Source organism: Tetrahymena thermophila (assembly GCF_000189635.1).
Source record: "Tetrahymena thermophila SB210 genomic scaffold scf_8254528, whole genome shotgun sequence".
Lineage (NCBI taxonomy): Eukaryota > Ciliophora > Oligohymenophorea > Hymenostomatida > Tetrahymenidae > Tetrahymena > Tetrahymena thermophila.
The window spans coordinates 255,923-283,028 of record NW_002476302.1 but is presented as its reverse complement, the minus strand read 5'-3'; the positions used below and the strand labels follow the sequence as shown (position 1 = coordinate 283,028).

Sequence of the window (27,106 nt, the reverse complement as noted above, 5' to 3'; positions counted from 1 at the left end):
TAATAATTTAATAACAACGTAAAGAATATGAATAGCTCTTAAAATAACAAAATTTTTAATCCACAAAATATTTTTGGAAGTTTGTTAAACAATCCTTAGAGTAACAGCAAATAAAATAATACTAATTAAATAATAAATTCTTTATAAAACAATGGATAAGTTTCTAATACTTAAACTAATAACAACAACAACAACAATTTCAATTGCAATAACAACACCAACAACAACAACAATAATAATGGCAACTTTTCTCATTCAAGTAACTTAGTTTCCAAAAATACTGATAATTAAGGAGAAGTGATAATAGGAAACTACAATAGCGATAATTAACACTTTATGTAAGTTTAAAAGCAAGAAAATAAGGGTTATAATCATTTCTAGTAAGAATCAAAAAATTATAATTCACATAATTTACAATCATTCAGCAATATAGATAAGGATTTAAATTCAAATAGAGGAAGCATACTTAATTAATAACCAAACTAAAGAAATAATAATAGTTATCCAATAGATAGTAGTTAGAATTTATAATTTACTCCATTCTTTTAATCAGTACCTAATTCTAAGAACAAAGATAGCTAATTTAATAAATTCAATAATAATGCCTTTGAAAATGGGTAAAAAAGTGTTGACGAATTCAGATTAAGCTTCAACCAAAACAATACTAATGAACCTAATAATACTTTTAAATTTAATTCTGACATTTAGTTCAAATCAATTATAAACCATTACAGTGGAGATAATAGACAATCGATTGGTAATATTTTCCACCAAAAAAATTTCCCTTCATCAAAAAACTTAGGTCAATAAAATTTAGATAATATTTGAAAATCTATCTATCTATGTATTTAACTAACTAACTAATTAACTAACAAAGCTAATTAACGAACAAAAAAATATAAATAGAAAATATAAAATTAAATAAATAATTTATATTAAAATACTTTTTAGTTCTGATAGCTTGAAAAAATATTTAATTGTAACTAATGACGTTAAAGAACTAACTAATTAAAAACTAAATTTCAAGCTAGTGATTAGTAATTCACTACTGAAATACTGGATATAATCTCAAAAGTATATTTTTTTAAAGTCTATTTAAATTAAAGTCTCTCTCTCTCTTTTTTTATATAAATTCAACTTCTAATTGACTGATTGATTGATACAACATATCAATTATTTATTTATAAATAAATAAATAACCATAACCAAAATTATAAATATGAATAGCTACATAAATAAATACATAATTACATACATACATTAATTAGTCTTTAAATCGATTTTAAGGCCGATTTACCATCTTTGTCGCATACCAAAATCACAGTTTACTTATTTACATTTATTTAATCTTATAAATTACATACTTATATATTATATTTACTTTTTTGTAAATTAATCTTTATTAATAGATAGATACTTATTATTAAAATTAGTGTTAAAGTTTTATAAAATATCAATTTTTTATATTATGCTTTGCATCTAATTTCTTTTTGATTTCTTCAAACTTATTTTTTAAAAGATATCCATGAAGTTTTTCTTAAATTTAATTTATAAAATAGTAAATAAAATTACTTGAAAAAATTAAAAATATTTTTCTTGTTTTTATTCAAAACGAATTTTATTGTTGTTTTTTCAATATTAATAAAATAATTATAATTAATAAGATTAATAATTTTTTTAATTTCTTCAATTATAATGTTTATAAAAATAAAATTTAATCAATTAAGGAATGGATGCTAACAATTTAGTTTAATTTGGTCAAGAAATTATATATAGTTAAAAATTAAAGGTTTTAAAGATACAATAATGTTAAGATAAGTATCCTAAAAATTTGATCTAAAAATATTTATTTCAAAAAAATATATTAATTTCTTTTGTTTTACAAATTAATTCAAACAATGAATGTTTATCCTTAAAAGCTTATAACATTGAAGTTGCTTCAAAATAAATATTAACGATTATAGTTTAGGATATAATTATGAAATTTAGTTATAATATATATTTGCAGACAAAATAAAATATATTTATTATTTTAAAGATATGTGTATGTGTGTATTAATTAATTATACTTTAATATTATATACAGTATTAAAATAGATTTATAACTTAAACTTAATTTATTGATAACCACTAATTCACTATATTATTTTATATAACTTTTTTATATGTTAATTTTAAACAAAATTCTTTTTTATTTCACACTTTTTTGCAAAACGGAGAGTATTGCATCTTTTGTTCAGAGTACTTTTTACTAGCTTATTGTGTTTATATTTTTTAAGAATCGTCACTTAAATCTTCATCGGAAATATTTTCTTCACCTGTCTTAGTAGTATAGAATCTTTAATTCTTCCTATAATCTTGGAGTGAATGAGATAAATCGTTATTTTTTTAATTATTTAACTAATATTAAAGAGTATTAGTTTGATATCTAGATTATTAACTATAATTTGATTTTGATGTGTCATAATTTGGATAGTGCTAAGCTTTTTAAGGAACTTCAGATTGATATTAATAATTACTTTAAAATTAATTTTTTTATAGATTGGTATTTTTTTTTGATTAATATTCTTAGTTATATTCACCTTAACAATTGGCTTTTATGTTTCCTTTATTCTTATTTGATTCTTAAAATGAAATTGACGTTTAAGTTGATGTACCTGTTTTTGTTTAAGTTTAACTGTTAATTGTAGTTTAAGAAATAGTTTAGAAATCGTTAGTTTTTAAGTGATTCTATTTTATACTATTTATTTCGTTTGTATGTTTACTCATTTCATCTAAATTTAACTAATAATTTTGAGAAATCTGTACATTATTTATCTTTGTGGGTTATTTAAGAGCAGATTAATTTTGTAATTAAAATTGTTACATATTTTATTAAATATTTTAAATTACTTTTTAATTTTGTTAGTTTTATTGTGTGTTGTTGTTGCTGCTATTATTATTATTACAAAATGTATTCAAATCTATCTTTTTTAATTCATTTGGCATTTTAGGCTCTTCAATTTTTTGACTCAATTATATAAATTTTGGGCTTGCAGAATCTTCATTTATTGTTTTGTATTCTTCATTCTATAACTTACTAAAATACATGTAATTATTACTAAAATTATTTTTAATAGGTTGCTGCTAGCTGGGTAACTTTTTATTTTAATTTGTTGTATTTGAAATTTCTGAAAAAGAGGAACATTCAATATGTCCATCTTATTAAATAAAAGATTTCGATGATTTTTAATTATTTTAATTTATTTTTTGAGATTGGTTGTTAATTAAAAAGCTTTAGTTTTTTGTGAAATTGCTATCTAAATCTGTATTAATTACATTATTCGATTATAAATTTAGCTGCTTGTTTTCTAGAGGTTGAGATATACTTTTAGAATTTTTATCTTACAAAACTTGTTTTTAGTTTTGCTAAAAGAGCTATGGTTATGTTTGATTTATTTATTTTGAATTTTTTATTTATGTAGCGTTACCATTGAAAGATGGTTTTAATTTATCTCCAGTTTATGACTGGGTTTTTCTTTAGCGAGAATTTATTTACTATTTTATAGAATTATAATAATTAGGTGATCCTACTATGTGGTATTAATTGCATGCATAATTATTTCCTTGTGCGTTGCTATTTGTAAATATAGGTTTTAAATTATTTACATAATACATACTTTGCATATTTTCGTAGTCAAGAAAAGTTGTATTTGTATAATCACTTGTAGAAAAAGCCATGATATGATCTTTATCTCCTTTTTCACTTTGTAAATTATAAGTGTATAGGCATTTTTGCTAATATTCATTGATAAAATCAAAGCAGTTTAAGTTGCAAAGTGCATCTCTTGTTCTAAGAATCAACATATTTATCAATTAATTCTATTTATTTGCTTAAGCAATTTTATTAAATTATGTGTAAGCAGTTCCTTAATCTAGATCTAGTTCAGGTAGAGGTTTAATTCTGCTTAATAATTCATGTAAAAAAGATATTAAAATTGAAGGCAAAAACTATTTCTGTTCTTCCATAAACTGCTAGCCCATTTTAGAGTGTAGAAATTCATTCATAATGTGAATATTTCTAGGCAAAGTACCTTTCTCGCAAATAAATTTCATATTTTTATAAGAGAGTCTAATGTGAATTACTTAAAGTAAAAAGAGAGTATTAAGGCATTCTTAAAAGATTGTATTTGCGTATAAGAAGTGATTTTTTAATCTATCTACTTCCATACCGAATTTTTCTTACTCTAATGACTAAATGTCAGAAAAGAAATCAACAGTGAGTGTATTTTCTTATTTTTCAATTAATTTCTTTTACTCTTCAATTTCTTATTGCTTACTGGCATTCATATATTATTAATTCCCTTTAAATTCACTAAAATTTAACACCATTTACAAAAGAGGATTAGATGAATTAGGAATAGAATTAGCATTTGGTAAATTTTTCATGAAAACGCAAGATCTCTCATCATTATTATTGCTTATCTTGACTATATTCCTAGAAGCACCATTAAAGTTACTAGTGTTTTTAGATTTACCTGGTTCTTCGTCAAAATCGTCCATATCATTGTCTTCGTCGCATTCATCAATGTCATTCATTAAATCATCATCTTCATCATCGTCATCTTCTTAATCTTTTTTCATTTTATTACTAGATTCATCTTTGAATTTTTAAGCTGATCCCTTACTGTTTTAACGTATAATGCTACCAAACTACTAAGGCTTTAGTGTCCCACTATTTGGCGGGATCATTGAATTATTTAGTTAAGTTTTATCTGAGCTTCCTGCTAGAATTTATTAAGAAGTCTACTAAGCAAGTAAGCCATTGAATTTAAAAGAGCTAGCTACCTTATCAAAACTTAACTCTGGATCTAATATTTCATCTTCTTCTGAATCATTTCCATTCTCTTTATTCCTTGGATTCTGAGCTTTGTTATTTTACATATTTTCTTTTATTGCATAACCAAATTCTTTATCATCAAACAGATCTAATTATTCATGCAAAAAATGTTCCTTCCTTTTCATAGTTTCAGCTATAAAGCCACGTAAATTTTAAATATTTCTCTCAACAACATTGTCTCTAGCAGAAAATTCGCTTTGATATTCTTCTCCTAGCACATTTTTGAGCATCCATCTGTTTTCAAATTTTCTTAGAATTTTAAAAAGGATTAAGCTTTAAAGAGCTACCTATTTTGTAAATTTTTAATTTAAAAAATTATCACAAATAATTAGAAAGTTATTTTTCAATTTTAATGCTTCCAAAATGAAATTAATGGAGCAATTTATATTTATTCGTTTATTTAGCTAATTAATTAATTTACTTTTCTAGGTGTTTAATTAAACTTAGTAAGAGAGTATGGGCATGAATTAGCTTCTGAAAGAATTTCAAGCATGCCTATGTTTCCTTAATTTGCAGCTAAATGCATAACTGTCCATTTATTAGCGCCTCCTCTTTTATCAAATTTAAATAGCTTTTTACAATTTTTAGCTATTTTCATAGATTACTAATTGTTGAAATTGGCAGTTCGATGCGTTTAGCCAGGGGATCTATCTTCGTTTTCATCAGAAAGGTCCTCTTCTTGTCTATTGATAAAATTAGCTGATTTTTTTGAAAAACTTGTTGTTGCGTCTTGATAGAACTAGCTCCTATTCTAAAAATTCATTTCCTCAGAGCCAACTTTTGGTGTACTATTGTTACTTTTGTCCATATAAGTGAACCTCGAAGGAGTAGCTGAGTCAATTTAAAGCTTATCACAGTCTTATAAAGCACTATTTTCATCAATAAAATCTTTTTTTATATTGTACGATGGGGCTCTCTTTGATGAATCTCTAGAATCTTGATAGTAACTGTTATCATCTTCATTTTACATACAAGAAAGGTTATTTTAGTTATTAGAAGAGTTATTTGGAGATTAAGCAACAAGCTTTTATCTCAACTTTTCGTTATATTACAAAGCATATTTAATTGCATCTTTTTAATTTCTTCTAACAGCGAGATGTAACGGAGTCCATAAATCTTTGTTTAAGATATTAGGGTCAGCTCCATTTGATAGTAGCTATTCAGATATAACTTTAGCTGCTAGAGGATCTTTTTAGAAAATACTGAAAGCTATATGCAAAGGTGTACTTCCTTCGAAATCTGTAGCATTAGGATTAACACCTAATGCGAGAAATTTCAAAACGAGCTCTTAATTTAATTTGCTGGTTGCCATGTGAAGACAGCTTCCAAGATGTCCGCCTCCTTTTTTTGGGTCAGCACCATGATCAAGAAGAAATTAAACGCTTCTCACCTTATTATCTACCAAGGCTTGTGTCAATAGTGTCTAGCCTTCTCTGTCCTACTGATTAATAATATCTTTGTTTTCATCAAATAGAGCCTTTAATACTCCAAGCTCCTCACTTTCTGTTGCAAGAAATGCTATTGTGCGACCTCTTGCATCTACTTTCGTAAAATCAAAAGCTCCATCTAATAGAGAAAAATGTTTGATAAATTCTTTAAATGAAATGGTTGGTTTTGCATTTAATGCATGTTAGCCACATAGGTCAAACAGTTTAGCAAATAGAGAATTCTAAGCAGGTCTAGTTAGTAGAGTATCTATGGGTGGCTTATTATAGCGAAACCAATCAAGACCTAGTTCTTTCAAATGAATGAGATTTCTTAATTTAGCTGGCAATTGTGTAAATTCATTATTATAGATATATAAAACCTCAAGTTTTTTAATGTTTGTAATCTCTTAACCAATTTGAGTAATATTGTTTTATCCTACATTCAGTATTCTTAAATTTGGCATATTTTGAAGTGTGCCTGGCAGCATCTTGAGACAATTGTGGGAAACAGATAGCTCTTCCAAGTATTTTAAAAAAGCAATTTACTCAGGAATCTCATTTAAAAAGTTAAAATCAAGTTTCATAATTTTCAAGTGTAAAAACTGACACAATTCTTAAGGAAATATAACAAAATTGTTGTAGCTTAGATTCAATATTTAAAGAGAATTTTTAGTCTCTTGAACTAACTATGGTAGTCTTTACAATTACATTTACTAAAGATCAATACAATTTCTGCTGATTTCTGCATTTTCGAACTCTCTAACAGTGCTCCTGAAAGAATTAGGATCATTTTAGTAAAATCCTCCCCCTCCATCATCATAATCTCCTTTTTTTAAAATTGCATTCTTCAATTTTTGCTAATTAAAGTAATTATTTTCATAATTAAACGAATTTCCTTCATTATTCGATTTTCTCATTGTTGGAGTTAATCTTTTATCTTTGAATGCGTTAGAATAAACATTATTCTACTAAACATTTTATGACAATTAACTCAAGTTTAATTGCTATATGCCCCCATTATTATTATGCAACATACCTCCAAACGATCCGTCACCTTTTAAATGTTAATTGAATATATTAACTTAATAAGTTATAGTATTTTGAGAAGATGGGTTCGAAATATTTTCATCCAGCATAAATGCTGCATGTCTCGAATTAATTATAAATTGGTTATTTGATAAATTGTTCATGCAAGTATCGCTCTCTGTAATAACACCTTCCATATTAGTATTATTAGAAATAGAAACTTATTTTTATAATTATGCTTGGGAGTTTTCTCTTGATTTAGGAGTAGTTGACTATATTTACTGCACAGAGTTAGAAGATAATTACGTTTTAATAGAAATTCTCCTAGCTCCTATATTGCCTTATAGATTGTTCATTTTTTAAAAATCACTTAGCTTTAAAGTAAATACACCCTATCTGTCTATCAATCAGCTAACCAATCTTGCTTTGACTGATTATTTTTAAAGTTCTGCTGTATAAGCTTGTAATAAAACTCTATTTAATAGTTAGCTAATTGTCTCTAAAATTTTATCTTCAAAATTTTTAACAGACGTAGGTAGTAAATAATTAAAAATATATATTCTTTGTTATCCTTATAATTGTAAGTCTATATTTTAAATTATTTTGATTATGAGAAATATTTGTTAAATTTTTAATTACTAACACTTTCATTACCTTTGCTTAAATTTTTTCATTTAAAAGGTTTTTTTGATCTTTCTCTTTACCATTCTCTTTAATTCTTTATAAACAGGCTATTGCCAAGTACACTCAATAGCTTTATAAATATTTTATACTTTCTAATAAACTAGTTGCTGTACTGTATTTGCAAAAATAGTACCCCTTAATATTCAACAGAAAAATTTAATAAAGTTTTGTTTTGTTTATTTTTGAAATTATAATAAATTAAATTATTAATTAATTATAATTCTATTATAAAATATATATATAAATTAGATTTTTTAATAAATAAATAAATAAAAAATATATTTCATAATAAGTGGCAGGCAAACCATGAAATTTTTGAATGGTATCATGCTATAATTAGAGATATTATAAATATTCCTAAAATTACAGAGCTAAAACAGAAAAATCTACTTATAAACATTATTTTTATAATATTTAAGAACATTAACTACTAGGTTTTTTCAAATATGACTAAATAAATAGCTGGCCGTCTCTAATTCCTACTATATTTTTAAGTATATGTTTTAAATAAAAATATTAAGTTTAAATAGTGAATGTTAAATTAATTTTTCTGTGATATCTCTTCATAAAACTAAATTTATAAATTAATATTTGATAATTAATTAATTATTATATTTATTTGTTTTTTTTATCCATTTATAATTAATTAATTAAATTTCATAAATTGCTATTCAATATCTTTGAAAAAAAAAATAAATGATATAATAGATTAAATTATACAGCAGCTTAGAAAAAGTAATTACTAATTTTTTTATTAATATCTTTTAAATTTATATAAACTAATAAAAAAAGTTTAAAAGCTCTTCACTTTTATCTCATTAGGTTCTCCATATTGATCTTTCGTATATTTAATTAAAAAATATTACTTTTATTATTATTACTATTTTTTGGATATTTAATTTTCAATTTATTTAAATAAATAATTTATATAAAAGAAATTATCATCATTATTTATTGATTTTTTTTAAAACAAAAATTTTTTAGCTATTTTAACTTAATTTTCATTTAAATTAATTTTTAATTATTTATTAATCATTTTTTATTATTTGATATTTTTTCTTCATTTTTGCTATTAAAACTTACACTTAATATAAGCTATTTATTTGTTTTACATTGTAATATTTTTAATTATAAAGTTAATTTAAAACATTAAAGTTCTTTTAATTTATTTGATTTGATTTGTTTTCCTTTTTCTTTTTATTATGATTTCTTATTTTTTCATTCTTTGTTAATTTTATTAATTATTAATTAATTAATATTTCATATTTTTTCTTCATTTTTTCTTTCTAATTAACTATTTATTTATATATTTTTTCTTCAATATTTAAAAAGTGACAATTAAATTGGTGATAGAATAGAATAGAAAAACTCACACATATAAATGCACTCAGAATAGATCTTAAAATTTATTTTTATTATATTTATATAAATAATTTTTATTTATTTTTAGGTATTTTCATAATTATTAATTTTTAATAATTCAATCAATATCTGATTTTTGAATATTTAATATACACCCTGTTTCCTCTTTTTCTCATTAATTCCAGAACAATTTGGTAATTTAATAACCTTTTTCTATGCATCAGGCTTAGGTTCTGCTTTAGCAAATTGCATTAATCTCTCAAATTTGACACTTTACCTTTAGTAAAAACAATTTATTTGTTTTGGATTATGATATTTTTAATTATAAAAACTAATTAAAAATAATAAAGCTCTTTTTTCTTTTTCTTTTTATTGTGCTTGCTTTTTTTTTGTTCTTTCTTTGTTAATTTAACTCATCATTTTATTTACTACTTTTGCTTTTATTATTAATTAATAACTCTTATTATTTCATATTTTTTCTTCATTTTTTCTTTCTAATTAACTGTTTAATGATATATTTTTTCTTCAATATTTAAAAAGTTCGAATAAAATTGGTGCAATGGGTGCATCAGGCTTAGGTTCTGGTTTAGCAAATAGCATTAATCTCTCAAATTTGACACTTTCCCTTAGGTAAAAACAGTTTATTTGTTTTGGATTGTGATATTTTTAATTATAAAAACTAATTAAAAACAATAAAGCTCTTTTTTCTTTTTCTTTTTATTGTGCTTGCTTTTTTTTTGTTCTTTCTTTGTTAATTTAGCTCATCAATTTATTTTCAACTTTTGCTTTTATTATTAATTAATTAATCTTATTATTTCATATTTTTTCTTCATTTTTTCCTTCTAATTAACTATTTAATGATATATTTTTTCTTCAATATTTAAAAAGTGAGAATAAAATTGGTGCAATGGGTGCATCAGGCTTAGGTTCTGGTTTAGCAAAGTGCATTAATCTCTCAAATTTGACACTTGGCCTTGGGTAAAAACAGTTTATTAGTTTTGGATTGTGATATTTTTAATTATAAAAACTAATTAAAAACAACAAAGCTCTTTTTTCTTTTTCTTTTTATTGTGCTTGCTTTTTTTTGTTCTTTCTTTGTTAATTTAACTCATCATTTTATTTTCAACTTTCACTTTTATTATTAATTAATTAATCTTATTATTTCATATTTTTTCTTCATTTTTTCCTTCTAATTAACTATTTAATGATATATTTTTTCTTCAATATTTAAAAAGTGGAAATTAAATTGGTGATAAGATAAGATAAGATAAACTCGCACACATAAATGCACTCAGAAATACATCTTAAAAGTAATTATAATTTATAATAAGTGTTTAAAATTGGTTTTTGGTTTGATAGTTTTCTCGAAAACCCCCCTTATTTTAGAAACTGTTTATGATATAATTTTTAAATTGGTGATGAAGGTGCATCAGGCTTAGGTTCTGCTTTAGCAAATTGCATTAATCTCTCAAATTTGACACTTGGCCTTGGGTAAAAACAGTTTATTAGTTTTGGATTGTGATATTTTTAATTATAAAAACTAATTAAAAACAACAAAGCTCTTTTTTCTTTTTCTTTTTATTGTGCTTGCTTTTTTTTTGTTCTTTCTTTGTTAATTTAACTCATCATTTTATTTTCAACTTTTGCTTTTGTTATTAATTAATTAATCTTATTATTTCATATTTTTTCTTCATTTTTTCCTTCTAATTAACTATTTAATGATAAATTTTTTCTTCAATATTTAAAAAGTGAGAATAAAATTGGTGATGAAGGTGCATCAGGCTTAGGTTCTGCTTTAGCTAATTGCATTAATCTCTCAAATTTGACACTTTACCTTAAGTAATAACAATTTATTTGTTTTGAATTGTGATATTTTTAATTATAAAAACTAATTAAAAACAATAAAGCTCTTTTTTCTTTTTCTTTTTATTGTGCTTGCTTTTTTTTTGTTCTTTCTTTGTTAATTTAACTCATCATTTTATTTTCAACTTTTGCTTTTATTATTAATTAATTAATCTTATTATTTCATATTTTTTCTTCATTTTTTCCTTCTAATTAACTATTTAATGATATATTTTTTCTTCAATATTTAAAAAGTCAGAATAAAATTGGTGATGAAGGTGCATCAGGCTTAGGTTCTGCTTTAGCAAATTGCATTAATCTCTCAAATTTGACACTTTACCTTTAGTAAAAACAATTTATTTGTTTTGGATTGTGATATTTTTAATTTTAAAAACTAATTAAAAACAATAAAGCTCTTTTTTTTTTTTCTTTTTATTGTGCTTGCTTTTTTTTTTGTTTAAATTAAACTCATCATTTTATTTTCAACTTTTGCTTTTATTATTAATTAATTAATCTTATTATTTCATATTTTTTCTTCATTTTTTCCTTCTAATTAACTATTTAATGATATATTTTTTCTTCAATATTTAAAAAGTGGAAATTAAATTGGTGATGAAGGTGCATCAGGCTTAGGTTCTGGTTTAGCAAATAGCATTAATCTCTCAAATTTGATGCTTTACCTTAGGTAAAAACAGTTTATTTGTTTTGGATTGTGATATTTTTAATTATAAAAACTAATTAAAAACAATAAAGCTCTTTTTTCTTTTTCTTTTTATTGTGCTTGCTTTTTTTTTGTTCTTTCTTTGTTAATTTAGCTCATCAATTTATTTTCAACTTTTGCTTTTATTATTAATTAATTAATCTTATTATTTCATATTTTTTCTTCATTTTTTCCTTCTAATTAACTATTAAATGATATATTTTTTCTTCAATATTTAAAAAGTGACAATTAAATTGGTGCAATGAGTGCATCAGGCTTAGGTTCTGGTTTAGCAAATTGCATTAATCTCTCAAATTTGAAACTTTACCTTAAGTAAAAACAGTTTATTTGTTTTGGATTGTAATATTTTAAACAAAAAAAATGAATATAAAACAAAAAAGCTCTTTGATTTTATTTGATAGCTTTTATTTATTTTATTTTTTTATTTTTTTTATTCCACTAATATTATTTTATTTATAAATTTAAAGAATAATTTTTCATTTAAAAGTTTATTCTATTTTGATATTTATTTTAAAATTTACACAAATTTATTTTAAAATTTTTAGCTCAATGGATAAATCATAAAAATTCAAAAAAGTAATAAGCAAGTGTCTTAAATCAAAAAGATTAGTTGTCTTTGATTTCTAATGATAAACAACTGGTGAAAAAAGGATGAATAAATATAAAATGTTTGAATAATATTATATATTTTATTATAATAATATTTTGAAAAAGTGTTTTTAACCTAAAATATAAATAAATAAATAGATTTTATTATTATAAATATCATTCATATTTTTGTAAGTAAATAAATTATTTTTGAAAAATAAAAAAATTAAATCCTCTTAAGCAAACCCTCTGGTTTCTCCAAGAACGATCAAATAATTTGAAACTTTTAGTGTTATATTACATCTTATTAAATTATATAAATGCCAAATTTTTATATGCCAGTTATATTTTAATCTTAAATATTATCCATCAATCATATTTTTATCCTTTTGTTATTTATCTTGATTAATTAGATGCCATGATTTAAATAAAACCTCAGGGAGAAATCAAGTTTTACTTTTTATTTTAACTTTTGTGGTTGTTATGTTTATTTTTGTTTTTTTTTTCTCAAATTTTTAATTTATCTTATGATCATTTTTTTCATTTTATATTTTTTAAAATCATAAAATAATTGCTTTTTATATTATCATTTATTTATTCATTCAGACAATACAAATTTGATTTTTTTATTTAATAATATTTAGAGTAAATTAATGAATTTAAAAGTCGTTAATGTTGAATTTGGCTTTTTATAAGCTTATTTCATATCAAGAATTTATGTAATTTTTTTTTAATGTGGTATTATAAATTTTAAAATGCTTATCTTATTTTATATAAAAAAATGTTCTCTAAATATTCTAGAAAAATGCAAATCGGAGGTTTGGAGGTTTTGCTTTATCTATGGGTACTTTTGAAATAAATATGTAAGTATTAGCAAAAAAATCAAAGATGTGAAAATGGATGCTGAAAATGATCTATGTTTTTGAAGTCAATGATTTATTTTTTTTTTGATATTTTAAATTTACTTTAGTCATTCTATAAAAAAATTTAATTCATTTTTTCTTCTTCTATGTATTATTTATTTTGAATGAAATATTTTAATCAAATAAAAAAAAACAAACATTTATTAATTAATTTTCTTTTTTTTTCTATGTATTTATTTTTTATGAATGAAAGATTTTAATCAAATAAAAAAAAACAAACAATAATCAATTTATTTTCTTTTTTTTTTTCAATTAAAAAAGTTAATTAAAAATGCATACAAATAAATAGTAAGCAATTTATTTTTGAAATAATTTTTTTAATTATTTTTTGAAAATATATCTTTTAATAAAAATAAATATATATTGATTTAAATAATTTTTTTGATTAATTTAAACTTATTTAATTTAAATCAGTTTGAAAAGTCTGTAAAGCTAAATAGATTTTAAATATTGTTAGCTATCATTGAAACTAAATACTTATTAGCATTATCTTATTCTTTCTAAAGCCCTCTCTCTTTATATATTAAATTAGGGATTAAATTATTTTAGACAAAATTTATTTATTTAATTACCTGCTAGAATTTGGCTTACCGAAATAAGCTTTCTCATAATTAAAGGATAGTTCATTAAAACATCTTTTTTAACAAACATAGATATTTTAAGTACACACTGAAGCATTGAACGAGTAAAATTAAGGTCAAAAATATCCTTGAATTCCTCAACATAATCAAGAGCTTCTTCAACCATTCTATAAAATAGCAAGGAATTTCCTAAGTTTAAATAAAGTTATTTTATTTTATCTAATAAATAATAAAAAATATAAAATATCTAACTTGCATTCTGTATATACGATGTAATCAAAGCAAACACATTAGACAATAAGAAAACTTCTTTTCTCATCAGTTGTTTATGATTTACTCTTATAGGTACTAAGAGTGGAAAATAAAACGACTATATTAATTGGTTTAACCTGTTTATAAACAAACCATCTGGATTGTTATTAATAATCAGCAATTCAGACCTATTCATTTTCTTTAAATTACTTGTATCCTATTGCTCCTCAAATTTAATTCTTGTTTCACCCCAACGTCTGCTTTTTTCTTCAGTTCTTTTTTTCTTTTCTTCTTAGGCCTTTTTCATCTCTTCACTTAACTCAGGTTTTTAGTCTAAAATAATGAATTTAATTTTCTTTTGTAAATTATTTTATAATAAATATTACAATAGGAAGTTGATATTTTTTTGAAATAAAAAGCCCCATCATCTTTCTCTTCAAATTCATTAAACTAATCGCTCATATATTTTTTTGGATTATCAGCTAACTCCTGAGCTGATTCTATAAAGAGGTTTATAAGAAAATGCTTATCTCCCACATAGCTTTCTGCACTGAAAAATCTGTCAATCAAAACCCTAATTTAAAAATAAAATCTCAAATTAAAATTCCAACTCAAAAATTTACTTTGAAACTTATTCGGGTTTAAAAATACACAAGCTAACTAATGCTCTCTTTTTATACTCATCAAACTAAGGAATCCACACATCAATTTAATGTATTCTTAACAATTGGTTTGTTAACTCCTCCCATAAAACAGCTAAATCATCTACATTTTTTCTGATAAGAAAATTCAAATGCTTTAAAGAAAGTTCAAAACGCTTAGAATTATCACTTCTTAATCCCAACAGACAATCATATAAATGCTTTGGAGGTTATAAAACAAGAGGATCATCAACTGTATGCTAAACATTCATTTCATAAAATGACTCCTCTTCACTATCCACGCTTTCATCATCACTATTGTTGTTTTATTTTTGTTGATTTTCTTATGTTAAATTTTCATTTTATATTTTTTTCTCTTCCTCTTTTTAATTTAAGTGAGCTTAGATTTCCTAAGAGTTATTATTTTATTCTATATCTTCTTCAATTTAATCTAGATCCATATAATCAGGGTACTAATTGAACGAGTCAAGTTCATCTTTATCAATGCACTCTTCGACTTTAATTTACAGCTTCTTAACCAATGCTTTCCATACACACTAATTAGATTCAAAACCAAAATAATTAATTAATTAACTTTACTCATATGAATTTTAAAATAATCTGATTACATGAGAGCATGATCTAACATATTCGAAATGAGCAAAAGTCTCAAATCTAAAAGTAATTCCTTTTTAAAGATTTGTCATTATTGATGGATCCTCAAGATCTTTTAAATTTATCAAATCCATAAACTCTCTTATTAAATTTGTAACAACTATTAATTTATAAATAATAAGTTTTCTTATTTGCAAATTAGTTAATTTTATTACAATATTATAGCTTTTAGTGACTATATCTAATAAAATTGTCATTTCTCCATACTTCCAAACACTTTACAAATATTTTTACCATATTGTCTATTTTATTTAAATAATTTTTTAAAATTCAAAAAATTTTATTTAGATATTTTATTCATTTTTATATCTTTTTAGAAGAGTTAAAATATTATTTTTAATAAGTAAAGCAAGTCTTAAAGTATTAAATAAAATTACTGTATTGTAAGTATTTCTAAAAAAAGGAAGACAATATTTTAGATGTATCATTGTAAAAAGAGAAAGTGAATAAAATTCTATCACAAAAAACACAGACGAGGTTGTTTTCATCTAGAGACTATAAATAATCTTTTAATATTTTAATTGCTTCTTCTTATTTTAGAGACTTATTCTTAACTTCAACAGAGATTGCTCTTATTATATTTCCTATCAGCAAGTAGTACTTATTAAAATTTATCATTTTTTACTTTACTGTTTGCTATACTGTTCCTAAATTTTATTTAGAATTTATGATATCCTTTATTAAAATTTAAGTTATCAATTACACTTCTCCCATAATTATTATTTTGTTAATGATATAGTAGCAGCTCTGCTAATCTAATTAGTTAGACAGAAATATTAACTTTGAAAAATACTCTAAGTTATTTAATCCCTAAGGACTTTCTTCCAAAAAGTTAAAAAAGTCTGCCTATATTCTGAAGATTTTATTAATAAATAATACACGAAAATCACCTTCAGAATTGAGTAAAATTGCTTCTTTAATATTATCATATTTTTTTAAGAAAAATGCTTCAAATAAGTTATAGACAAATTTTCTCTTAGTCATTATTGTTTTTAATTGTTTCCTCATTTAAGAGATAAGATATTCTGAAAATATATTAAACATAATAGACTTATCTAGCTTTTCAAACATAAAAATATTTTCTATGTCCGTTTCAATATTATCCTGGAATTTTTTGAAAACTTTATCACTTGAAAATAGTCTATTAAATAGCTTGCTAATACAGTTTTCTGTAAAAAGTGTCCATTATATCTAATAAGTTAAATACAATATATCGTCAATATTAAATCAATAAAAAACTTTACATTTCCTATTTCGCTTTACATTTTTTGGTAAAATTTATTAAGATTTATTTGTATTTCTTTGATTGAAGAAGAAGTTTCTACATTTTCAATTATTTCTTCAAAAATGCTTAAATATTCTTGATTCATTTTTGTTATATTTTAAAATATGAAAATTTAATGTATTTCTTAATTTCTAATTTTTTAAACTTAATATCTTTTTTTTGCTTATAATTTTTTAATTCCGCGAAAAGTTTTATGAATAAAAAACACCCATTAAACTGCTAAAATTATGTGGCGTTTAAAATAATTAAATAAAGTTTTACTTTTATTCAGCTTTAAAAAAATAAATTGAATGAAATAAAAAAAAATAATTTTTTTTTGTGCTTCAAACCAGTTAAGAAATGAAATTGGTTTTAATTTTTTTAACATCATATTCAAAATGAATTGAAAATTTTAATTAAATTTAATTCTGGAAATTAAGAAGGGTTCAGAAAAAGAAAGAAAGTTAAACAGAAAAATATCTAAAGAGAAAGAAGCATACAAAAATAAAATCTAAGATTTAATAAGATAAAGTAATTAAAACACAATATTTAAATAGATTAATTATCCTAAAGAGTAGTAGGTTTATTATAAAATGATTAGCAAATTCTAACAATTAGTATTAACTAGAAGCTTAAATCACGTCAGATGCCAATTCTATAAAAAGATTAGAGACGTACCAACAGAAGAATTTATTGCAGTCTAAAAGCCTGAATCTTAATCTAAATATGAGCATGTTAAAATTGAAATTAAGGAATTTGATTTTCAAAATAAACCCGATAGAACTTTAGGAGATTAAAAACCTGTTCCTGTATCTCCTCTCTTAGGACCTTACAAAGTAAAAATAGAATCATAGATAAAACGCATTTATCTTAAATAAAATTTAAATTCGATTACTCAAAAATTACATCTGAATATTTGAAAAAATATATTTGCAAATATCAGCTTATTAATTGATATTATGTCACTAACTAATTCACTTATTTTAAACTTAAAAAAAGGTTGAAAATCCTAAATTGGGAGAGAAAAAATATAAATGGTGTTCTTGTGGTTTAAGTACTTCTCAAGTAAATTACTTTTTATAATTAGTTTAAAATATTTATTGTTTGAATTGCTTAAATTATTAATACTGTATATATTTTTATTAGCCTTTTTGTGACGGAAAACACAAGGGTACTGCCTTCTTACCTTATAAATTTACAGTAGAAGAAGCAACCTAATATATGAATCTATGTGGATGCAAATTTACTACTAATCCTCCTTTCTGTGATAATAAGACTTGTAAATGCTTAACATCTGGTAATACTGAAAAGCAAGAATGAAAATTTAATTTAACTGGTTGATTGATTGATTGTAAATAAATAATTTAATTATTTTAACATTTTTAATTCAGTGTTTGATCCATTTATACTTTTTATATATGTTGTTCTGTCTATTAATAGTTAAATATTTAAGTAATCTTGATTAAAATTACCTTATTTGGTAAAAATAATTTTATTCTAAGCGTTTTAACTGCAGGTAGTATTAATTGATAATATTTTTCATTAATTAATCAATATAAATATACAATTGAAATTGGTAGATGAATTTATTTATTTATTGATTGATCAGTTTATTTAAAAGAAAATTATATTTAGCAGTAACTTTATATAAGACAAATAACATTGAACTTAACAATTTCTATTTGAGAAATATAATTAATAGTCTATTATATTTGATCTTATATTTATTCGTTGTATTTGAAATGTTTCAAATTTTCATTTTCATTATTTCCACCATGAAATGCAGTAACGAGCATCGCCATTAACAAGGGCATCTTGTAAATCCTTAGGGAATAAGTGATAATTTCTGGTATATAAAGAGTGTTCGTATCTGTTTCTGAAACCGTTTCCAACACAGTAACCAGCTAAAGCGAACATGGATAAAGTGAATGCTCTGAAATAGAAGTATCTAGGATTGCAGAACATATCAATATATGTCTTACCAAGCTATTTTATACAAAAAAATTCAGGTCTTATTTCTAAATAAATAATTTTAGTTGTTTAAAATATATAAAATGTTAATTTAAATTTTAATTAAGTCATTAAATTAAATGAATTCCTGCAATAAACTTTTCTATTAAGCCTAAAATTTTTTAAATTTATTTTAAATTTTAATTTAGAAATTTTAAATAATGAGTAATGAATGCACTCAATATTTATGGCTTATTGATAGCTTTTTTATTTATATTAATAAAAATGTATTTAAATAGAATGTCTTATATGAAAGACTAATTTTTTCTTGGAAAACATTTTAATAGTTCTCTCTTTTATATTAAAAAAGTGTGATCAATTAACATATTAGCAAATTACATAAGAAACTTAATTTTTGCATAACTTAGAAATAACTTTATATTTCAAATAGATATTTATCAAATATTTGTTTAAATTAACTGATATTAAATTTTTTAGATCTTAGTTCATTAAAATGATATATTTGTAGTAGGTTAATTTCTAATATTTATGACTTTATGCAAGGAATTCAATTTTTTATTCGAAACTTAGACAATCATTTAATTTAATTAGATAATTTCATTTATTTTATTTCAAAATTTAACTTAAATCCACTAATATCTATAATTCAATTGCATATTTTAGATTTATTTAACTAGAAAATAATCATTTTATTACCAAGGCACCGAACAAAGGAGAAGCATAAAACATAAAATTAACTGTATCTTTGCTAACTGCAGTTTTAATTTGAGCTTAGAATTCCTTATCTTGTATATTAGTAAACAATATAAATATTAATTTAACATCTCTCAGAAAACTGATGCAAATTTACCTTCTTGTTTGGACTTCCAGAAATTCTAGAAAGCTAATTTAAGTCTTTTTTCATTTTCAGGGTCTCTAATTACAATACCTGAATCAGTATTTCTGAAAGGTGATCCAAAATTAGTCATCTATTATTTTTTATTTTCTTTTCCTACTAGTTTTGATTCTTCTAAACTCTTTGTATTAGTTTATTTAATTATCTTGAAATATTTTTCCCAATGAATATTGCAAAATAAATAAAATTTCTTTGTTAACAAAATTAATGCAATATGTCAATTACAAAGAATATAATATATATCATAGGATCTATTTCCAAGCATAATAAAATTAATAAATATCAAATATTGATATTTATTTGATTCATTTGTAATTCAATGACAACTTAGATACCGAGAGTATCTATCTATCTATCTATCTATCTATCTATTTGTTTATTAACTAATAAATAAATGAATACTAAAACAAATAAGCACAATCAAAATTTGTTTACAAAAAATATTTTTTATCCTTAAATCAAAACATATATATTACTCAAACAAAAAAATTATATATATTTTTAATTATAAAGTTATATTCAATAATTAATTAATAATATTATTTTCTAATACTTTTTAGAATATATTATTATTAATTTATATAATTTATTTTTTTTAATAAAAAAGCAAAAGATTATCTTTAAAAGTTTTTTAAAAGTTAAAATAATTTTAAATAATATTATTAGCTTATTTAATGAAGAATAATTAGAAATATAAATACCAAAAAAAATAAAGATTTATGAATTTGTTTTAGTCAATTAGTAAGAGTACTTTTCTATGAATAAACTATTTAAAATTTAGATTTTTTTAAATTCATTAATTTTAAAATATATTAACTGATTTGAAAATATTTTAAAATATAATTTTATATATATATATATAGTACCCTAGGGTACTGCCTTTTCCAAGGCTACATACACGAATAATAATAAGATAAAGGCTAATTTTTAGCTTTAAAGATATGAATTTAAATTATTACAGGCTAATTAGAAATATTAACGATTATATTTAAATATTTACTTCAGAATAATCATAAAAAAACATAAATAATTAAATATTTTTTAAATTCTAAAATTGTTTCAAATTATATTTATGAAAAAAGAAAAGATATATAATTGTAAAAATGAGGTTTAGAATATTGTAATTTGGTTTTTATTTCTTTTTATAAAAAATTAGTATGAAAAGAAAATTAATTCTAAGTAACTTGCTCTGGTAGTGAATAATTACTTACTGATAAAACTTTATTTATAGAATTTGTATTTATTTAGCAATTTGAGTTTAGTGAAATTATCTAAAAAATAAAAATGTAAATATAAAAGTAAATTAGTTTAATCTTGATTCATTAAAAATAAAGGATACTTAAGTTTATACACATTAATCACTATTTACATTTTTCTACTTCAATTATTTTATATTGTTTTCTGCTATTTATCTAATAAATATGACAAAATCAAATTTAAATTTTAATTATTGTATTTGCAGCAAGAGATATTTCATTTATTCAATCTATTTTTTTATTATTTGATATCAATAGAAGATATTTCATTCTTCTATTACATAAAAGCTTTAAGTATTATTGATTCTAATTTATATATGAATTCAAGATTTCTCTGCTTCTTCTCTCTAAAATGTTTCAAGAAAAGTTGCATATTTCTTGCACTCGTTAGCTTCTATTTCAAGGACACCGTTCAAAGATGAGTTTGCCTAAGTGAAACCCCATTTAAATTTCTTAGTAAATCTTTATTTTAAATTTGATTAAAAATATTAACATAAGTTCTATTTAATATATAATAGCAAAAAATTTACTCAGCATCGTATTCCTCTAACTTTTTATAAATATCATCGTTGTTTTAAAAATCTGCTGGTTTTCTTGGTATGATATGCACATATACTTGCTGTAACGACTCTGAATCATTTGGGTTATAATTCTAATTTATATTTAATAGATATTTTTTGCTTCCTATATTTCCATTTTGCATTAATTTATTTACGTGAATGTAAACAGTAGAAGATGTTGCTGTATAAAATTTTTCTAAACCCTTGGTCAAAAATCTTGTGAGTAAGCCAATATCAAAAACCTAATTTAAATAATTTTGCAACTTAGTATTTATATTAATATTAGATTTTTTACTTCTTAAAGCTCTAAATCGTTGAAATAGCTGACATTTCTCTTGGGTATGATTAGAACATCTATTTTGAAATTAACATGTTTATTTAAATCAAATTAAGCTTGAATATATTTTATTATACGTCCAGGTACTAATTAAACACAAGGGATAATAGCACATATATTGCTTTTGGTCCAAAAAATCATTTATTATGGAATTTCAATGCTTCCTAATTTAAGGGCGGTGTTAATCATCTGATGCTTTAAAGATTTAATTTGAGTTAAATTATTGATTTTTGCTTTTGTCAGAATACTTTATTTGAAATAAATACAAATTTGATATTTATAAATTTTTTATAAATAAAATTAAATGTTTGTTGACTGATATAAATTTTGAGTCATTAAAAATTAATTATCATGATAATAGCTTTAGATAGATACAAATATTGACTAGAATTTGCACATTGTCTATGCATCTATGCATCTATCTATCAATCAATGTATTTTGTTAGCACTGAAAAAAATAAATAAATTTACTAATAAATAAATCAGTATAATAAAAAAAAGAAAAAGAAGGAAATAAAAATATTGAAATATAATTAATTACTTTTTTTACTTTAATAATAGCTTTGCTTGCTTATAATCTATTCAATCTCTTGATTCAAAAAAGAAACACTCTACGAAAAATTAACACAAACTTTGCAAAAGATTATTGAGAACAAACAGTCTTGACTATGGAGTATATGCATTTAGCCAAATACAGTTACTTAAATGATTAAAAGACTTCTATTCTAGGGGAATAAATACTTAAGGATTAACAAGCTATGATCTAATTATAGCGCGAATAAAATAAGTTGATGAGATCTTATTTAGCTGGTTAAGTAAATAACGCAATCAAATTTAGTTGTATACTGGATTTATATGATGTGATTTAAGAAAACCATTAAAATGTCCCTGACGAATAACTCCAGCAATAATATTAGCACCGCCATCTTAACAGATAAAGAGGCGCTCCATTTTAAAACCAAATTGAAGAAATTAGCGAATAAATTAGAATACTTTAAAACAATTAAGACTCCTGGGTTTAAAAAATATTAAGATGTTTAGGAATTTTGAAGAATATTTTAGTTCAACCTATATCTAAGTATATTATTAGTATGATGATACAAAAGTATGTGACCTAATTTGTTTGGGAAAAAACAAGCTATTGTCTAACTCCTTAATTGGCAGCAGGTTTAACCTCGCTAACCTTTGGTTTGTTTTACTTAAAACTCAAAGACTCTAAAAAATTCCTTCACGAAAACTACATTTGGTTTTTCGGAAGCTCTTTATTTATATATTTTAACATTCAACAAAATATGAAAGAAGCTGCTAGTCTAGCAATAAAACACTGAACAAACGAACCAGTATTAAACATCAAAATAGATTGAAAACATTTTTGAAAAAAAATAAATAATTCATCAAATTCATTTAATTTAATAACCAATTAATTGCAGAGTAATAAAAACAAACATTCCAACTTATCTTTAATATTTATTTATTAAAACCAATCTCCTATATTAAAAGTAGATTGTTCAAAACTAATAACTTGCATTTTCCAACTAATAATAATAATAATAAACTTAAATAGTTAGTTAGTGGGATTTATATTTAAATTAAAAATACAAATAAATTCAAATCCATTATATTTATATTAATAAATAAGTACCTAATTTAATTTATATACAATTTTATAAATTCATCAAAACAATCATGTAAACCAATTTACTAAATCAAATCAGATATTCAACATATTGTTAAATATTCCATCCATATTCATATCAATGCACGTGATTTAAAATAAAATTATTTTTCTAGTTAATAAGTGTTTTCGTTCTCAATATTAATGCATGATTCTGAAACCCTAAATTCTTTTAATTAAAAGAAAATATTCTAGAAAATGCTAAAAATTTGATTTATAAAGTCATTTTGTTTATATACACTCTTATATTCTGATAACTAACACATTAAGAAATTAAGATTAGTTTTTTATTACGGAGAACTTTTGTTAAATATTTTTTGATAAATAAAAGTAATTAGTTTTAAAAATAAATTATGTTGTAGAAATTTTTTTAAAAAATAAATGTTTGTATGATTATATTGATAGTTTGTTACAATAATAAAAAAATAAATTTAGATTCGAATACTTCTTCAAAAGTAAAATTTGGTAAATACTAAAAAAATAATGAAATTTTAGTATATTAAAAGTATTTTAATAAAAAAAATAATATTGATTTCGTTTATTTGAATTGCTTAATCTAATAATGTTATTCTAACTCTTAAGGAAACTCACTCTAACTAGAAATAATGAGAGAATTAGATAAACTAAAAAATACATTAAAAGAATAATTTATAGCAAATGAGCTCACTAATTCATTTTAACTTTTTTTGAATCGAATTTAGTAGTTTTTTTATATTTTATTTTTAAAAACTTAGTTAGAATTTAAATAGAAAAAACACTTTTATTTTTATTATTGTTTCTAAAAATATTGAAGCACAATATTAACTAATTGAAATAAGTACTCTCATATTAATTCTAAAACTAATTATTTAGCTCTTTTAGAAATAAATATTTAGTAATAAAATTAAATATTATTTTAAAATGATAATATAATTTTTAAATAAATGAACCCTCTAAAATTGCATGATTATATATACAATAAGTATTAAAAATCAATTTAGCATGTATTCAATTAATATAGATACAAGAGAATTCAAAAGTATAGCAAATTTATTAGATTTGTTTTTACTTGGGTGTTTTGTTAATGAAATAACAAATTTTAACATTCAAAAATATATTTTAAATGATTTATTTAATAAAATAATATATAATTTATTTGAATCTAAAATATCTATGAATAAATAACAAGCATTCATACATTTAGTTGTGTTAATAATATAATAAACCTTATTTTTTAAGTTAATTAAGTATAAACCATAACATTACATTTATATAATTAGTTAATGATTTAAAAATGAAAAAATTGTTAATTTTGAAAAATAATTGTTTGTATTTTATTTATATACAATATAATTAATCATTATTAATTAATATATAAAAAGTCTTTTACATTTAATTTTTATAAAGTTATTTAAAAAAAGTTATTTTTTAAATTCTTATCCTTAAAAATTATTTTTTTATATAGAAATAAGATTTCATTTGGATTTTTAGATAAACCAAAATTTCGTTTTATAAGATATAGCTTTTTTATTTTTAAAAAATGACAAATATAAATTTATTTTAACTTATTAAACAAATAGAATTCTTGGTGCTTCAAAGTATTTTTAAATTTCCTAATAAATAGATATTATTTTTTCTAAAAAACATTATTGAATAACTCAAAGAAATAAATAAACATTACGAAAATGGCTTATTTAAATTTAAAAAAATAAATAGAATATCTCTTGATATTTTCTCTTTGAATCTAAAATTGTATTATAAAATAAATATGAAAAGTCAATTTTATAATTTGATTAATTAAAGCTGAATTTTACGTTTTAAGTTAAATTATAGAATTGCATCTATTTTATTTGAGTTAAATATGTATCAATAAAGTATTAGAGAAAATTCAAGAACATAGTTTATTACTTCTTGTTTCATATTTTAAATTGTAAAACTTTATTAATGACAATTAATTAAAACTCACAGGTTTATTTTAATTCTATTTGTTAAAATTAAAAGTATCTAACTTTTTGATAAATTTTGATAAAGATTGTGATAAAAATTCAATAGAATATTTATTTTAATTCAAAAAAAACATCAAAGTCTAGTAAAGCCGTACAAATTTGCATATTATAAATTACATTATTATACATTATAAAAGTTATTTGTTAATGTTTTAAATTTCACTCTAAAATATTCTAATCTACTTCTGCTTCTTCTCCATTTTCAGGTTTTTCGTTTACTATTTCTACCTTTCCTTCTAAAACATTCAGTGGCTTTGAACCTGGAGGATAGGCATATTAAAAGGTACTTGTACCTCCATATTCAGCCAACAACTCTTCTTTTGAAATGTATTTCAAAATTTCTTCTTCTTTTTTTAGCAAAACAATTTTTTCTTTAGTACGTTTGGAGAGGAAGGGCTTAACGATTGCATAAACAAATTTAAATAGCCAAGTAGGTTTAAACACAATAAGCTTACCCAAACTTTCGGGGTAATTATCTTGCAATATAGAGAGAAGCTTTTTAATGAGATCTGAATCTTTAGTTGAGAAATTCTTATTAGAGTATCCAACCATATCAGCAAATATAGTTACACGTCCAGATCCAGTTTATCTGGCCTTTTTTAATGCATCTTCTAAGTAATGAATAAAGAATTTTTCAGTAGTCTCTCTTGGTATAGCTCCTGGTATATGGCGACGAAAAACTGCTACTAATATAGGATTCTTTTAGATATCGTAGCCGCCAGTCAAGAAAGCTTTTCCTGCTTTAAGTTCCTCGACAATATCCTGCTCTTTAATAGTCTCAGGCTTATTTTATTCTCTCCATTAAACCCAATTTTTCCACATCTCCAATGATTTTTTAGGATCAAAATCACGTGCTAATAAAATGCGGATAATTTCGTTCTAATTTAAGTAAAATTTCTTATTTTCTTCAGACATCTGAGCTGTGAATGTAGTTTATGACTGTGCCTCAACTGTGTCTTTAAATTTTTAAAAAACTTAAACTTATTTTTCATTGAGTTCTTTGATAAAATCGGTGTTGTCTATTTAGGTCATTTTTTTATTAAATTTATGATAATTTTAATTAGAATTTAGTTTTTTTATAATTAATTGCAATATCAAATTATTGATGTTGCAATAAATAGCTTTGAAAAAGGAAATTTTATTATATTTTGTTGCTTTATTTATTGGTAGATTTTAGATTATCAAAGTAGAAAATTTAATTGTTTTAATAGAAACACCTACTTACTTACTATTCTCATTTTATATTTTCTGTTCATCATTAGTTATACTTAAAAATGAATCAATTAAATAAGGATTATTTAAAAACTCAAAATAAATAGAAACTCAAAAAGAAATATTGCCTTTTTTTCAATTTTATGTTGCTTTTCCACTTAATAAATAATGTAAGTAAGTTTCCTAAATGATAATAAATGAATAAATTATTTATTATTAACAAGCCACTTAACTATGATCCATAAAATACCAATATTTTTGAATTATTTATAGTAATAAATTTATTGAAAAATAAATATTAATTTTATTTCAAATATTTATAGAGATACATTTTATTAATAATAAATTAC

The 27,106-nt window shown here is 22.1% G+C and overlaps 9 protein-coding genes across 9 annotated transcripts; 4 read left to right on the top strand and 5 right to left on the bottom strand. All coding sequences in view use genetic code 6, as the record gives it.

Moving 5' to 3' along the window:
- Positions 1-2,196: 2,196 nt before the first annotated feature.
- On the bottom strand, positions 2,197-7,688 carry TTHERM_00637620 (ankyrin repeat protein; the record flags this gene model as incomplete). The annotated part of the gene is made up of 2 exons (XM_001032423.1): positions 2,197-5,166; positions 5,301-7,688. 2 exons carry the CDS (start codon positions 7,686-7,688, stop codon positions 2,197-2,199), a joined length of 5,358 nt encoding a protein of 1,785 aa, XP_001032423.1.
- Positions 7,689-9,937: 2,249 nt separating this feature from the next.
- Positions 9,938-12,571, top strand: TTHERM_000637619 (cyclic nucleotide-binding domain protein; the record flags this gene model as incomplete). The annotated part of the gene is made up of 8 exons (XM_012799050.1): positions 9,938-10,008; positions 10,267-10,356; positions 10,614-10,688; positions 11,128-11,217; positions 11,476-11,565; positions 11,816-11,905; positions 12,164-12,253; positions 12,487-12,571. The coding sequence occupies 8 exons, from the start codon at positions 9,938-9,940 to the stop codon at positions 12,569-12,571; spliced, it is 681 nt and encodes a 226-aa protein (XP_012654504.1).
- Positions 12,572-12,592: 21 nt separating this feature from the next.
- Positions 12,593-12,934, top strand: TTHERM_000637618 (hypothetical protein; the record flags this gene model as incomplete). Its single annotated transcript, XM_012799049.1, has 1 exon — positions 12,593-12,934. One exon carries the CDS (start codon positions 12,593-12,595, stop codon positions 12,932-12,934), a length of 342 nt encoding a protein of 113 aa, XP_012654503.1.
- A 928-nt stretch (positions 12,935-13,862) lies between these two features.
- TTHERM_00637610 (telomere length regulation protein) lies at positions 13,863-16,971 on the bottom strand (the record flags this gene model as incomplete). Its single annotated transcript, XM_001032422.2, has 9 exons — positions 13,863-13,966; positions 14,025-14,222; positions 14,286-14,618; positions 14,672-14,859; positions 14,909-15,483; positions 15,556-15,701; positions 15,757-15,843; positions 15,979-16,792; positions 16,846-16,971. The coding sequence occupies 9 exons, from the start codon at positions 16,969-16,971 to the stop codon at positions 13,863-13,865; spliced, it is 2,571 nt and encodes an 856-aa protein (XP_001032422.2).
- Positions 16,972-17,458: 487 nt separating this feature from the next.
- Positions 17,459-18,185, top strand: TTHERM_00637600 (iron-binding zinc finger CDGSH type protein; the record flags this gene model as incomplete). The annotated part of the gene is made up of 3 exons (XM_001032421.1): positions 17,459-17,701; positions 17,865-17,930; positions 18,012-18,185. 3 exons carry the CDS (start codon positions 17,459-17,461, stop codon positions 18,183-18,185), a joined length of 483 nt encoding a protein of 160 aa, XP_001032421.1.
- A 441-nt stretch (positions 18,186-18,626) lies between these two features.
- On the bottom strand, positions 18,627-19,804 carry TTHERM_00637590 (transmembrane protein, putative; the record flags this gene model as incomplete). The annotated part of the gene is made up of 3 exons (XM_001032420.3): positions 18,627-18,851; positions 19,533-19,621; positions 19,687-19,804. The coding sequence occupies 3 exons, from the start codon at positions 19,802-19,804 to the stop codon at positions 18,627-18,629; spliced, it is 432 nt and encodes a 143-aa protein (XP_001032420.2).
- Positions 19,805-21,310: 1,506 nt separating this feature from the next.
- On the bottom strand, positions 21,311-22,073 carry TTHERM_00637570 (Bis(5'-adenosyl)-triphosphatase; the record flags this gene model as incomplete). Its single annotated transcript, XM_001032418.3, has 5 exons — positions 21,311-21,449; positions 21,518-21,639; positions 21,703-21,789; positions 21,843-21,901; positions 21,962-22,073. The coding sequence occupies 5 exons, from the start codon at positions 22,071-22,073 to the stop codon at positions 21,311-21,313; spliced, it is 519 nt and encodes a 172-aa protein (XP_001032418.1).
- Positions 22,074-22,917: 844 nt separating this feature from the next.
- TTHERM_000637569 (hypothetical protein) lies at positions 22,918-23,772 on the top strand (the record flags this gene model as incomplete). The annotated part of the gene is made up of 1 exon (XM_012799048.1): positions 22,918-23,772. One exon carries the CDS (start codon positions 22,918-22,920, stop codon positions 23,770-23,772), a length of 855 nt encoding a protein of 284 aa, XP_012654502.1.
- A 1,931-nt stretch (positions 23,773-25,703) lies between these two features.
- TTHERM_00637550 (divergent CRAL/TRIO domain protein) lies at positions 25,704-26,576 on the bottom strand (the record flags this gene model as incomplete). The annotated part of the gene is made up of 1 exon (XM_001032416.1): positions 25,704-26,576. One exon carries the CDS (start codon positions 26,574-26,576, stop codon positions 25,704-25,706), a length of 873 nt encoding a protein of 290 aa, XP_001032416.1.
- Between the last annotated feature and the right edge of the window lie 530 nt (positions 26,577-27,106).